This window comes from Xiphophorus hellerii, chromosome 1 (genome assembly GCF_003331165.1).
Source record: "Xiphophorus hellerii strain 12219 chromosome 1, Xiphophorus_hellerii-4.1, whole genome shotgun sequence".
NCBI classification, from domain to species: Eukaryota; Metazoa; Chordata; class Actinopteri; order Cyprinodontiformes; family Poeciliidae; genus Xiphophorus; species Xiphophorus hellerii.
Window position 1 is genome coordinate 11,993,264 of NC_045672.1, and position 13,556 is coordinate 12,006,819.

Here is a 13,556-nt window from a genome sequence, read left to right on the forward strand (position 1 = left end):
CTGGGAAGTGGACACATCACTTGCACTTGGTAAGATGAATCAAGCCTTCCTCATGAATTATTTACACATTTCAGGCGTATTCTGCAGCGTTTCATTTGCCGCCGTCTTCTCTGCGAGCCGAAGCAGGGGCACAGCTCAATGAGATACAAGAAGCTACTCATGGATTGATTCGGGGCAACACTGATGCCCCAAAAATGTAAAAAAAAAAAAAAAGAAGAAGAAAATATGTGTTTTTTTTCTCCTTGTTTGACTTCTTTTAAGGTTCAAGGCTGGCTTTGGCTGACTTCCCAAACTGCTTATAGTAAGAGGATTGGTTGGTAACAATGCAATCTTTAATTTATGATAAACTCCCAGACAAACGGGTTGCCGGCTCCCCCGACGGAAGCTCTTAGAAAAATACCAACAAAGAGGAGACGAGGGGGAGAGTAAAAAAAAAAAAATGGGGCTGGTGGAAGAAAGCGGGAAGACAGAAAGAATAGGTAGATAATTGAGCGGTGACAGACAGGCAGACGGAGAGATATACATGAAATGAAAGGACCGTAAATATCCTCACCGCAGCTACGCGGCTAACAGCACAATGGATTTATGAGGCTGACGTTTAGCCTCGCTGCCAACTTAAAACTCTTTACAAGCACACAGCCCAGGTGCAACTAAACACCCCCCAATAAAAACACAAAGACATATTTAGTCCACCTTCCCCCCCACCCTCAGACAGTAATGTCGGCATAAATCTCCGCACTTGTAACCTCCCATTTTCTCCTTAGCCCATGTGACAGCCCACGGTGTGTCTGCCAGCGGTGCAAGTGAGGCACGAGAAAAGGGGTCGAAGGGCCCATCCATGTAAGACGAGATGACAAGCCTCTGAATTAATTAATGTTTGTAATAAAAAAAAAATCGTTGGTGAAGAAAATATGTCTAACGGCAGCCCCAGGGCCTACTGTGGTAATTAACTGGAACACAAGCCCGGAATACTCTCTCCTCCCTCCTCCTCCAGCTCCTCTTTACTTCTTTTCCCCTCCTCGTAGCTCCGATTTTTCCTCAACATTCTGTCTACCTTGACGTCTGTTTCTCTTTTCTGCATTCTTCCTTCCAAACTTCTCTCTTGCTTCTTTTCAGGCAACACTTTCTCTCTCTCTCTCTCTCTCTCTCTCTCTCCAGTCTTCCCCAAGTGAGCAACGGTGATTGTGCACTTTGCTGCTCCACGCCTGCCTGAGCTTTTCCCAAGACTGAATGGGGGGACGGGGGAGAGGGTGAGGCAGCGGCATGGACCAGGAGGTAGAGAGGAGAGTGGCAGGAAAACGGGGAGATAATGATTATGTTCCAACAAGCAGTGACAAGAGATGTTGGATAATAGGTAGAAAGGCAACAGTGATGAACAACTTGTACGTCACAACATGGTCAGGTGTACGTTCAGAAAATCTCGCTGGAGTCTAGTGGAATAAAAACAAGAGAATTATCTGCACAGTGAAGCTGGAGCTCCTGGAAATTAGAGGTTTTGATGTAAATCATACGCAAGGGAATAGCTGGTGACTTGAGCACACTTCTAAACAGTGTGAAGTTTTCGGAAGATCAGAACCGCACATTTTTATACATTATAAACCAATTGAAACCACTATATTCCAATCATTAACCATTTGAACTGCATGGGAGTTGCTGAGAGGCGTATTGTGAGTGTTAGGTAGAGTTTGGTAAAGCTTTGAGTCACGCATTCCTTCTGTCCTTCAACACACACAGACATGAACCACTCCTGCTCAATATTGATAAAAACTGTTTGCACTTTGATGTCTGGTTAATCTTTTGTTGAAAATAAATTTTTACAGATCTGGAGACATTCATTACACATAGAGTTAAACATTTCATGTGTTATGGCTTTCAGGTAAAGAAAACCTGAACATTCGGTGTCTCATAAGATTAGAAATATTGCATTACACCAATCAAAAATGGATGTCTTAAGCATAAATGTCAGACTAGTGAAAGGTATGTACATTTCTATGAATTACTGCATCACTGCACCATGGCACAGAGGCGATCAGCCTGTGGCACTGTGTAGAGGCAATGGAAGACCAGATTGCTTCCTTGTTGGGCGTTGTGTCTCATCTTCTTCTTCACAACACAGCCCATAGATTTTTTTTAGAAGGGTTAAAGATCAGGGAAGTTTGCTCGGCCAATCAAGAACAGGAACAACATGGTCAATAAACAATTTTTTGGTGGCTTTGGCAGTGTGAGCAAATGCCAAGTCCTGCTGGAAAATAAAGGATAATACAGCTGGTCAGCAGAGGGAAGCATAAAAAGCTCCAGAATTTCCAAGGCAGACGATTGCATTGATTGTAGACTTTAGAAACACAGTGCACCAAGACCAGCAGACAACTTGGCACCTCAACCCTCACCGACTGTTTCAAACTTCATACTGGACATCAAGCAAGATGGATTCTGTTCATCTCTTCTCTTTTTCAAAACCCCTGGGATCTTGATTTCCAAATGAAATGCAGAATTTACAGGACTCTGTACCATTGCGCAAAAGTCCAGCTCCTTTTGTTCGAAACTCAGGTAAGAATTTGTCTCTGGTTCAAAAGAGTGGCTTCATACAGGGAATGTGACATTTGTAGTCCATGTCTAGTATTCGTCTGTGTGTGGTGGCTCTTCTGGAATGAATTTGATTTGATATTCCTCTTAAGGCTGCAGTTTTTCCCATTGCTGGTGCATCTTTTCCAAGGCACACTTCTTCCTTTCCACTCCATAGTTTTGTGAATATGTTTGGATACAGAACTCCGTAAACAACCAGCTTCTTCAGCAACGACCTTCTGTGGCTCACCCTCCCTGTGACTGACGTTGATGGCTGTCTTCTGGACATCTGTCAAGTCAGCAGTTTTTCCAATGATTGTGTAGCTTTCTGCCCCAAAACAGCGAGAGACTGAAGAACCAGGTGTTTTGAGTTAATTAGCTGATGAGGGTGTGACACCACAAGTTTTTTTTTTACATCATTTTAGGTTTTCATTATCTATAACCGTCACTCTAAGTGGGATGATTCAATATAATATATGAGTTTCACTTTCTGAGATGGCTGACAGTAAATATTTCACTTTTACACAATATTCTAGTTTTTTTTTTTTTTATATGTACTAGAAGCTGTCTCTTTGGTCTCAATGCTTTTTAAAAAACATCTAATTGCTTATGAGTATGCAAACTAAGTACTGAAGAAACTGAAACTTCATGCACAGTTTGTTGCACACAGAGCAAAAACAACAGAGGATTGTATAAGGGGTTTGTACGAGACCTGCAACTCATGGCGGAGCTACCCCGGCACCGCTTTTGTATTCAGATCTGCAGGGTTAATGACTGAACACCCAGCCGCATTCCGCCGAGCCGATGCTGGGTTACGTATATTTATAGCCTCCTCTGCTGTCAATCAGTGTTTTCAAAACCAATCTTCATTCCTGCGCCTGCATTCTCTCATCTTCCCTGTAACTTTTCTTTCCTGCTCCTCCTGTGAGATGCTGAAGAATGCGCCCGACGAGCCTCTGGTGAACATCAGGGAGCACATATGTGCACAGCGTTGTTTAATCATGACTATGATTTGGTTCAGTTTAAATGAACCACACATGAAGCCAGTGAGTTTTTTTTCCATAACCAAGTGGGGTTTTTAGATTTCTGCCCACATAAAGGGGTCAATATAAGCCAAACCGTTTAGAACGGTAGCGGCGCTGCTAGTTTCGCTGCTTGGAATTTAAAAAAATGTTTGTTTTTTTAAATCTGTCTAAATATCTCTGCAGCAGCATCACAAGAGTTTATCTTTTGTTGTCCTCATGTGCCCTCACCGAGTATTTTGAATGTATTCCCAGAAATTGTTCTCTGTGACAACAAACTAAAGATTCTGGAAGATTGGTAAAATCGTACCCGTTCCCCATGAACGTGGTCTCTTTTTCGGCCTGCTGGGCACCGAGTCCTCTTTAGGGTTGGTGTCTATCGCCCAGTAGGAGCCCTGAAAAGTAATCACAAAAAAAAAAAAAACACACAGGTCAGCGTTCAGGTCTTTACAAGCCTTTAGACTTCAGGTAAAACTTTCATTATTACCTTTTTACTTTCTCATTTAAAGCAAGAGAAGTCTATGGAAATCTGGAGAGGGATGCTTCTTCCAGCTAAGAACAGGATTTTCACTCACTATTCTGTCAGTAGATTATATTTGGGGTCATGTGAATTATTTATAAGTAGTTGGGAGTATTCTGCAGCTGCAGACAGTAGTCGCATTGGGGAAGCAGATAGGCTTTATCAGCAGATATCTAATATTAAGTTATAAAACATATATGTTTTCGGGTGGAAGTGGCATTTTAAGCTCCTGCATTGTGAGTGCAACCAAAGCTGAGCTATTCCCAAAGCGGCCATGAGATATAATGTCCCCAACTAGTCCTCATTTTCTATGAGGCTTCTTCCCAAGAAGGGTAGTTAATGCATTTCTGCTTGTAGGCATTCTGACCAGAAGCATCACCGCAGAAGATGCCATTTTGAAATGTTTTATTCCCAATCTCTCTGTTTTGGTCACTACCAACAGCTTAATAATAATAATAATAATAATAATAATAATAATAATAAAGCAGCTTTTTTGCCACATTAAAGACCAATATGTCAGTCTGTCACTCTGTTCAGGAGAAAGTACTTCTAAAATGTGACTTTTAACCCATGACCACAGTACAATTTTAGCCTTTATGAAGATGTGTAAAGTTTAATCAAACTTCAGCTTTTCATCCGTCACTTTTACATGCTGTTCATATGTGAGGCATGGTTTTATTTTCTTCTTCTGTTCAACATTTTTTGGTAAAGGAGCTAGGATTCTCAGGTACTCTGATCATATTTTTAAAGCGAAGTGTTGTGGTGGATTATGGCACTCAACCCACCGACACTGATTTTGGCTGTTTGAGATTTCTCTTCAAGTACTTTTACAGAAAAGTTAACCAAAGTTGTGTCGTACTCAGTTTACTGCATATAGTGCCTTCAGAGACAGAGAAAAAGTTGAAACCAATCATGGCCGACCAAGCTGAAAATTATCCTGATGTGGTACCCAGGAAATTTCTTGCCACATCTCTCCGGAAGAAAAAAGAAAAAGAAAAGAAATCACCCTTTTAAACGCCTGTGTTGTTATTTGCACAACTTTAAATTTCCTACATTAGTTGCACATCTTTAGATAATGTTCCCATCTATTTTAAATAAATCTAAAGCATCTGCTTCTCTTTTGAGCACAGTTCCCTGCTCTTGATTTTTTACGGCCACATTTTTCCACATAAAATTCACTCACATGCTTTTAATACACAACATTAAAACATTACTGTTAAATTAACATTTATGGTTGAAAACTCTTATTTGAGTGTGTTTTGTCACACTCAAATAGGCTACCACAATTTGATAGCCAGAATAATATGAGACTATCACTTTCTTTAACTTTAGGAGTTTACATACATATAGTTGGAATTTAGTACAATTTTCTGTAACTTTTTTTCCCCAAAGTTATTGGGTATTCTTCAACCAGGCCTGATCCAAGTCTAATTTTCTACAAGACTGACCTCAGGTCTTTGTGACGGCCTCTTGAAATGTTAAGTTTGTTGTTCTAAATTCACAGTCTTTGGCGGTATGCTTTGGGTAATTATCCATTTGCTACCAAGCTTTATCTGTTTTGGCTGAGACGTTGCTTAGCTGGGTTTATGTTCTTGGACTCACAAGCTTTCAATTTCCCCTTAAAATGTCACAATCGTCAAATGTAATCAAACAATTCAATTTCAGCTTCATTAAACCACACGATGCTCCCCTGTGCGTTTGCAAAATATATATTTGGATTTTATGTGGCTTTTGGAGTAATGATCTTTTTCATGTGACTTCCATCAGCACAAGACTCATTTCCCTCTTCACATCTTCACAAGGTCTTTTCTTATTGTTTTGGGGTTGATAGGAACATTTTGTACCAAAACACATCCAGAATCTGTCTTCCCCATAAACGGTATAAATATCTTATGGTCTTTACACTTGAAACAGATTGTTTGAAAAGACGAACATTGCAACATTTGAGTTGCGGATCAAAATACAACCACAGTTAGGACCTAACCTCAAATTTTGTAAGTTAGCCCATCAAAAGCCTACAAAGCCATGACATCATCATCTTGACTTACTTGAACTGTTTACATCCTTTTGAATTTTCTGGACAGAAAGTTACAAAACTTCTAAAAAGTTCTCACTCTCATTATTCTGGTACTTAGCACGCAGAAATAATTTTGTTGATTTGAATTTACCTAAAACGTGAAAGATTTAGAGAGAAATACTGTTTTTGTTTTCCTAAAGCAAGTCAATATCTTATCTTAACTGTGCAATGAGGGATAATATTTTGCCAATAGCCGTTTCACAGGTCCTTAATTTTCTGGTTTTAGTTTGTGCAACATATTTCCTCCTCCCTCCCAAGGAGAGCTAAAGTTGTATGATGAATCTAAGAGGTTCTTCTTGGCCACAGACGCAGCTCAGCTTCAACCCGCCTCCACCCTCCCCGCCGCCCCCATATTTCTTTCCTCTTCTCCTCCCCTTGTCTCTCAGTCCCACATCACTGAGCTGTACACAGCCAATTAACGTTAGCACATTCATGATTTAGCTTCACCCCTCTCTCTGCGGCTTCAAGCAGAACATGTACATTCAACTTCTCCACACACAGATGACCCCCTCACACACACCCCCTACCCTCCATTCCCGGTGCCGAGGTATCGACCGCTTCGATCTTGGTAGTAAATTAAGGTGCTGCTCAGGTCCAAGTCAGGCTAATCAGGAGGGGAGCCACTCTCTTTGTGTCTTTCCAGACTATAGGCCTCCACTCAAGCTGAAGGATTTCCTCTGAATTATTTAAAGCTTCTTCCCCCCTAATTCATTTTTCAATGGCTCCAAAATCCCCACAGTCAGAAGAAACTCCTTCCACCAGCCTTCCTCCCCCAAACGAAATGAGCAGAGTTTTGAGAGTTCATTGAAAAGTTTTGGCTTTTTTAGTTTTTTCTTCTCTCTCTTTCTATAAAAGTTGTAGGTCAGCTCTTGCATTAATCCTGTGAAGAGTGGAAGTTTGAACATTTGAGCGTTTATTAAAAAATAATGTAAAGGCAAGCTTCAGTGATCAACCTTAATTACATACTCTCCTCCCCTCGCCCCCCATCTGAGCCCAAGTCTTTCGATTCAGCACAAACAAGGACTTGACAAATTGTTGTTATCAAACTGGCGCTGCAGAAGTGGCTGTGGTAAAAAAAAAAAAAAAAGACAAAGTCTGCCTCGTAACCACAACAGCAGGAGCAGCAGGGGCAGTAGCGCCAGGCGTGAAACATATCTAAAGCTTCCTGTGATTGTGTCCAGGAGAGAAAAGGCAGAGAAGAGAACTCTAATAAAGCATAACAGATGCATGAAAGGCCTTGGATATGAAGGTGTGTACCTACATATACTTATTATTCATTACTCCCTGTGCCACATTATTACTCGGCAGAATCAATATTGGAGGAGAAGCAGAACACAGAGAAAACCGCATTAGGCATTCACCACAGCTGGTTATGGAGTCACAAACTGCTTTAAAGTGCACAGGGCATGTGTGTGCGTGCAGGGGGATGTGTGTGGGTGCATGGGGGTGCACGTGTGTGTGGGTATTCCTATGTAAAATAAATTTTACATAGGAATACCCTATGCAGAAATTTCTTCGGGGTCGCTGTCCATTTTTTCCCCCAAAGTCAAAATTCCACATTCATTCGCATCAAATTTCCAGAGTTCTCACTTTTGTTTAAGCAAATTTTAATGAATAAATCAAAAAATTTGGTATGGATTCGTTTCAGAAATTTCAAATGTAGTCCAGCATTTGGATGGATGGTCGGAAAATAGTTTTCTACTCAGAAAAAGTTCAAAATTTCGAATACAATGCAATAAATATAACCTTTACTGTCCCTCAGTACTTCAGTGTGTATATTATATTTGAACATACTCCATTCTACTTTTCCCTCCTTATCGACAAGACTAAATTGGAAAAAACCTCCACATAAAGCTCTTGTTTAATTAGGGCCATCATAAATATCACAGGTCTGATTCTTCCATATGTTTCAGACAGAGTACCGATGGTTCCAAGAATTTCTAAAAGTAGAATGTTAAGCAGATTATTTTAGTTATCAGGCTGGTCTCCTGTCCAACTAACTCAGTTTTCTTTGTGAGGCAAACAAGGTTCAAAGCTTTCTTTTTGACAAAGTTTTTAGTTAGAGTGGCTTACGAAAATCCTCTGCAACTTTCTATAGCTATGATGATATGGGCCACGGACACTGAAAACATACTGGCCAATTGTCTCCACTCTGCCACTTTCTACTACTTTCCAATTGTGCATTACCTACAATAATTAATGTTTCATTATCTCTCTGGTTTTGCTCTTTATAGAAATTAATTGCGACCCAAAGTAATAAATTAGAACATCAAATATGAGCCTGAATTTAAATCTGGCTGAATGATTGCACTGATCTAATTATACATAGTAAATTGAATTTGTCTTAAAAAAAAAAAGTGTCTTGAAATTACACATGTTTTTAATTGTCACTGAACTGAATTGAATGTAATTGAATTTATTTCTCCAAACTGAGCCCTGTTTGTACCATATTTAAGATCATTTGCCAAAATGTACTTCTTTTTCTTTTTCCATTATACAATGAGCCGAATTCAACAGAACCTTTTAAGTCACGTCATGCTGGTCTGAACATACTTACTTTCCCAGGGTCGTCTTTGGAGCGAGGCACTTTGAGAAAACACTTGTTCAATGACAAGTTGTGTCGGATAGAATTCTGCAGGAAGAAAGAGAGAAAAGAAATGAAAGACAAGTTAAGTGGTAAATAAACATCAAATTATTGCTTTTGAGTGCTGATAACTTTGTGATTTTAGAGTTTTGGTGATTCTACCAGGAGAAGGGCACATAGTTGCTTTGACTTGTTCAAGAGTCTTAATTTGTCCTATTTTTTATGCTGTCATATTTCTTGCTTATTTTGTACAGATTAACAAGAAAGATTTGAAATCAAGACTTCTTTGGCAAACGTGCTTGTTTTCTCAACTCAGGACCTTCAAATATGTCCAAGATAGCAGCCTGCAGGGCCTAAGATCCCGATCATGATTGTTTCCATCATTATTTCCCACCTTAAACCATCTTGGCTGCACTCAAAGTGGAGCAATATAGGCTGCCATTATTCAATCAGGGAGTTTCGCTAACCCAATTTGAGCATTTTCATTATCAAATTTATTACTGCAGAGTCCAAACAAACAGCTATTTGAAAACCCCTATGTCATTTATAATTTGATTGCTTTCAGCAGTCGACAAAAACAATGCCACAATATTAAAGTCAAAAATATTTGGACAGTTTAAACAATTTTCTGGAGTCAGTATAAAAGTTATCGTTATTTTTTTGTTTGGTTTTTTTAATTCAACCTCACATCTTTCAGTCTTCCTCATTTTATTCTTTTTCTAAGTAATCAAAATATCAATTAAGGAAATCTAACGAGGACTGCAAAGAAAAAAACTTGTTATTTGCTTTATTAGAAAGGTAAGTTGATCAAAGAAAACCCAACAGTTTAAAGGCAGCATTACAGTATAAGGATACATGCTAATGAGCATCAGAGAGCAGAGTACTAAAGCACGATTTACTGCTGTATTTCGAGACAATGTGGGTATTAAACACTTCTGATGGAGCTGAGTCAGAGAGCACTGCAAGGTCAAATGAGTCTTCTTATGCTGCGCATCTAATTGCAATGAAAAAGGCATAGCTTATGATTATGCAATGTAATACCAGGCCACGAAAAGCACATACACAGATAAAGCTCTTACAAACACAAGTAACACAGGACCACATAAAAGAAATTAATCAGCTTATAAATTTGAGAAACTACATATTTGCTTTTAACAGGACACGGCTGGTATAGAGATTTTAGTCGTGTGTTTTTGCTTGATGCAAAATGACAAGTCACACAAAGGTGAAATCCAAGCAATTACTGCAGCAAAATGCAAACAGCTGGACTGTCGCAAACTGAATTAGATTCGTCTCCCGGACACATCTGAAACATATACTTGAAAAGGGGAAGCTAAAACGCAAACTGCCACAGATAATTGGCAAGCAAATACAATACCGGAGCCATGATTTGCAGTAATTGTGAGGCTGGACGCTTATATGATTTTCCAGTCTCGGGCGATACCTGGGTTTGAATGCGTTCTTTGAATATGCGAGAAGCTGTGGTAAAACTATAGCTCCGATCTCACTGGAATTACTGCGGCTTCTGCTTATTAAGTGTGTGTGTGTGGGGGGGGGGGTGCAGTGATGAGAGCGAGCTGATACTTCTGTGGGTGAGATCTCATGATATGTGAATTTTTGCGCGTGCGCGTGAGAGGAATGAGAGGATAAAGGGAAAGGCAGAAGACCAGAGAGGGGGGCCAACAACAGTATACACTAACCTGACATGAACCTGTTCTCCCTTCAGGCTTCTGTTCTCCACTCATCTGCTGCTGCTAATTAATACCACTGGGGAGGAGGGGAGAAGATAGACGGATCGGAGGAGGGTTTTCTGTTTTGTTTTTTTTTCCTTCTCCTTCTCCCTTGTTCTTACTGCTCCACTCAAGCTTTGTCTCTCCAGCAAAACTCATCTCCTCCCTCAGTCCGCAGCATATTGTAGCAGCCTTGTCCGCCTTTGCTTTGCCCCAATCCTCCCGAAGAAATGCTTCACCAGTTTTTGCTTTACTTGACAGGTCGCTGGCCGTCCATCAAGGAAAAGCGTGGCAATCAGGTGACTGAAAAAGGCAAACAGGAATTCTCTCCCCTCTTCCCTCAGCCGCTGCAAACCCCCCCATCTACCAAAAAAAATATATATATATATATATATATACTGTATATCTCATGGACGGTGCCGCTTGATTAATCACAGAAAGCGCCTTCATTTCAGCAGCAAGCTTGACTTTGCTAACTTCTACCAACTTCTTTTGTTGTTGTTGTTGTTTGTGTATTTATGCACTATTTTTATAACCCAGGCAGTTTATGCACACCTGTGCACGTCTTGCAGCGTCTGCACAATCTTGTGTATTTCAGTCTTTGCGCACTGTGGCATTTTTTTGTATGTTTGTCCTTGTTCTTCGATGGTGCTTAAAAAAATAAATAAATAAATAAAATAAAATTTAAAAAAATCACTCGAGCCAACAATAAAAATCTCTTAACGGCTTAAATTCAGTCCGCATAATGTCACTAAAAGTTTTGGGGGGAAATTATTCCCACTGTGTGGAATCAAAAGTTGGGCCCCTGATGGTTCAACAGAGTTTAAAGTGATGATTTTTAGAGCAGTTTCCTGGATTCAGCAGCGAGAGCAGCCATTTGAAAATCAGGCCCCAGTTTACACCTGAAGGAGTCTCTGGTTAAAATGCTGAGCTCCCTGTGGGCTCATCGATGTGTGTGACATCACGCAACTCTACTTCAAACATAACAAAAAGGTAACAGCTTCATCTGGATGCATTAAAATGGTCAAACTGCAACGGGAACAACTTCTATTCAGCAGACTAGAAGAAAAGAAAGGAGATCTCACAGCACAAATACTTAACATTGGTTTAATTTTGGAAAAAAAATAAAATAAAAGACAACTCAGAAGTCTTTGCTTTTTAATGTTTGAGCATGGACTTCCTAGCTTCATGTGATTGCCTTTATGTGACTGAACTCACAACAGCTGACGTCATCGTTCGATTCGTCTTAAACGGTGTTTGTTGATTTGATGACATTTCAAATAACTTTACTGGATAGCTTAAACAACCATAGATAATAGATAATGTCCAGCCCCAACAAATAAAGCCTTTTACATATTTTAAATGAACAGCAAGTAGATGTCTGGAGACGACAGACATCTAACTTGCTGTCGTCTTTCACTATCGGACGACAGCAGTATTTCTTTGCTCGTGTCCTTCGTAATGCAAGTTTGCTCTCCCGAAGACAAACTTTAATATTGTAAAGGACACTTAACACAGGAACTGAAAGACATTTTAAACCTCCAATATAAAACACAACAACCAAAAAACAGTAAATAAGACGGAACCACTTACAACCAAAACCATAAATGAATTGTATGTAATAATAAATGTATGTAATAAATGAAATGAATGTAAAAAAAAAACAAAACATATTAATCAACAGAATCAAGCTCATTTTAATTTATTTTGAGATTAATTGACTAATTGCTTATTGGGACAAGCTTAAATGCTGTAATAATTGGATTTTTTGTTCAGAATACAAGGTTTCCCACAGTGTACTATAAGCCTGGCGGGCCACCAGGCTTTACTTGTGTCCCCACCAGGCTAAGCATTTGTTTAAGTCTCTTTAAAATGTTTGCATTTTTTAAGACTTTATAGTTGGTGTTCAGGTATTAATCTTCCAATCTTTCAATAATACATGATTATCAAGTGATATTTTAAAATGTCCTGTTAATTTAAAAAAAATAAAAATTAACTGAAAAACACAACAGGCTGCTGGCTGAATGACTGCCATGGCACCCAACCACCGGGCTTAGCAGGTTTTCTGGAGGAAACCTTGGAATATTTAAAATTTACTTCAATATAAATATTTCCTCTTCATTTATGTCCATAAAAATAACATACCCACTTTTCATTTTTCCTGCTGTTAGCTGCAAGAAACAAAACCATTCTTTATTACAGACAGCTGCAAGGACACTAGGTGCTGCGCTTGCATGGGTGTGTGTGTGCAGGCGTGTGTGGGGGTGGGTACACGTGTGCGTGTATGCATCTAATTATAAAAACATACATAAGACGATTCTCCTTCTACCTGGAAAGCATCAATCCGAGCCAGCTCACTCGCACAGATTTTCAAATGTACAGTTTGTGTGTCTAAATATAAACTGCATGAGTGAATGTCTTTTTGTCCCCCTCATATTACAGAAACTATAATCTTTCAGTGAATGGGGATAGTCACCATCAATAAATGTACTGATTAGCAGTGCTGTGAAGTAAGATAATGAAATCCACCGCTGCATCCTCCTTCCACCCACTCCTTGCTCGGCTTGATTAATGAGCTTTCTGGGCCTCGCTGGGGCAACGCCATCACTGCCCAGCAGCTAATGGACCACACAAGCATTTGGCATTGTGTGTGAGCATGTCTGAGTGTCTTTAAAACACACACAGGAAGGATAATGTGTAAAATCGGTGGGGGGAGGAGGAGATCTCGTAACTCTGCCATGAACTAAACTACATAAACACTTTCTCTTTTAATGTTTCCATGACATTAAGCCGAACCATAGATACATTTTTGTTGGAATGTTATCTGTAGACGACGAAAGCTAAAGGAAAATCGGATTTTCTTTCAAATGCTTGGGATTCTTATTCATTTCATCCAAATAAAACTGGTAGCGGTTTTTACGAAATAAAATTACATTGAGAATTAAATGTAATAGCAGCCGACAAACATAACTTCTGGGGTTTTATATCTTCCCCACAGAAATAATCATTTGATCAAATATTCATATATTCATCATCAATAATCTACAGTATTTAGTTCTTA

General features: G+C 39.5%; 1 protein-coding gene across 1 annotated transcript in view; it reads right to left on the reverse strand.

Annotated features, from left to right (window-relative positions):
- Positions 1 to 13,556, reverse strand: part of LOC116725673 (forkhead box protein J3-like) — a 76,720-nt gene that overhangs the window by 28,431 nt on the left and 34,733 nt on the right. Inside the window, exons 4-5 of the mRNA XM_032571891.1 lie at positions 8,739 to 8,813; positions 3,906 to 3,979 (exon numbers count right to left, since the gene is read on the reverse strand). Coding sequence (XP_032427782.1) covers positions 3,906 to 3,979; positions 8,739 to 8,813 — 149 coding nt within the window. The remainder of the gene's footprint in view (positions 1 to 3,905; positions 3,980 to 8,738; positions 8,814 to 13,556) is intronic.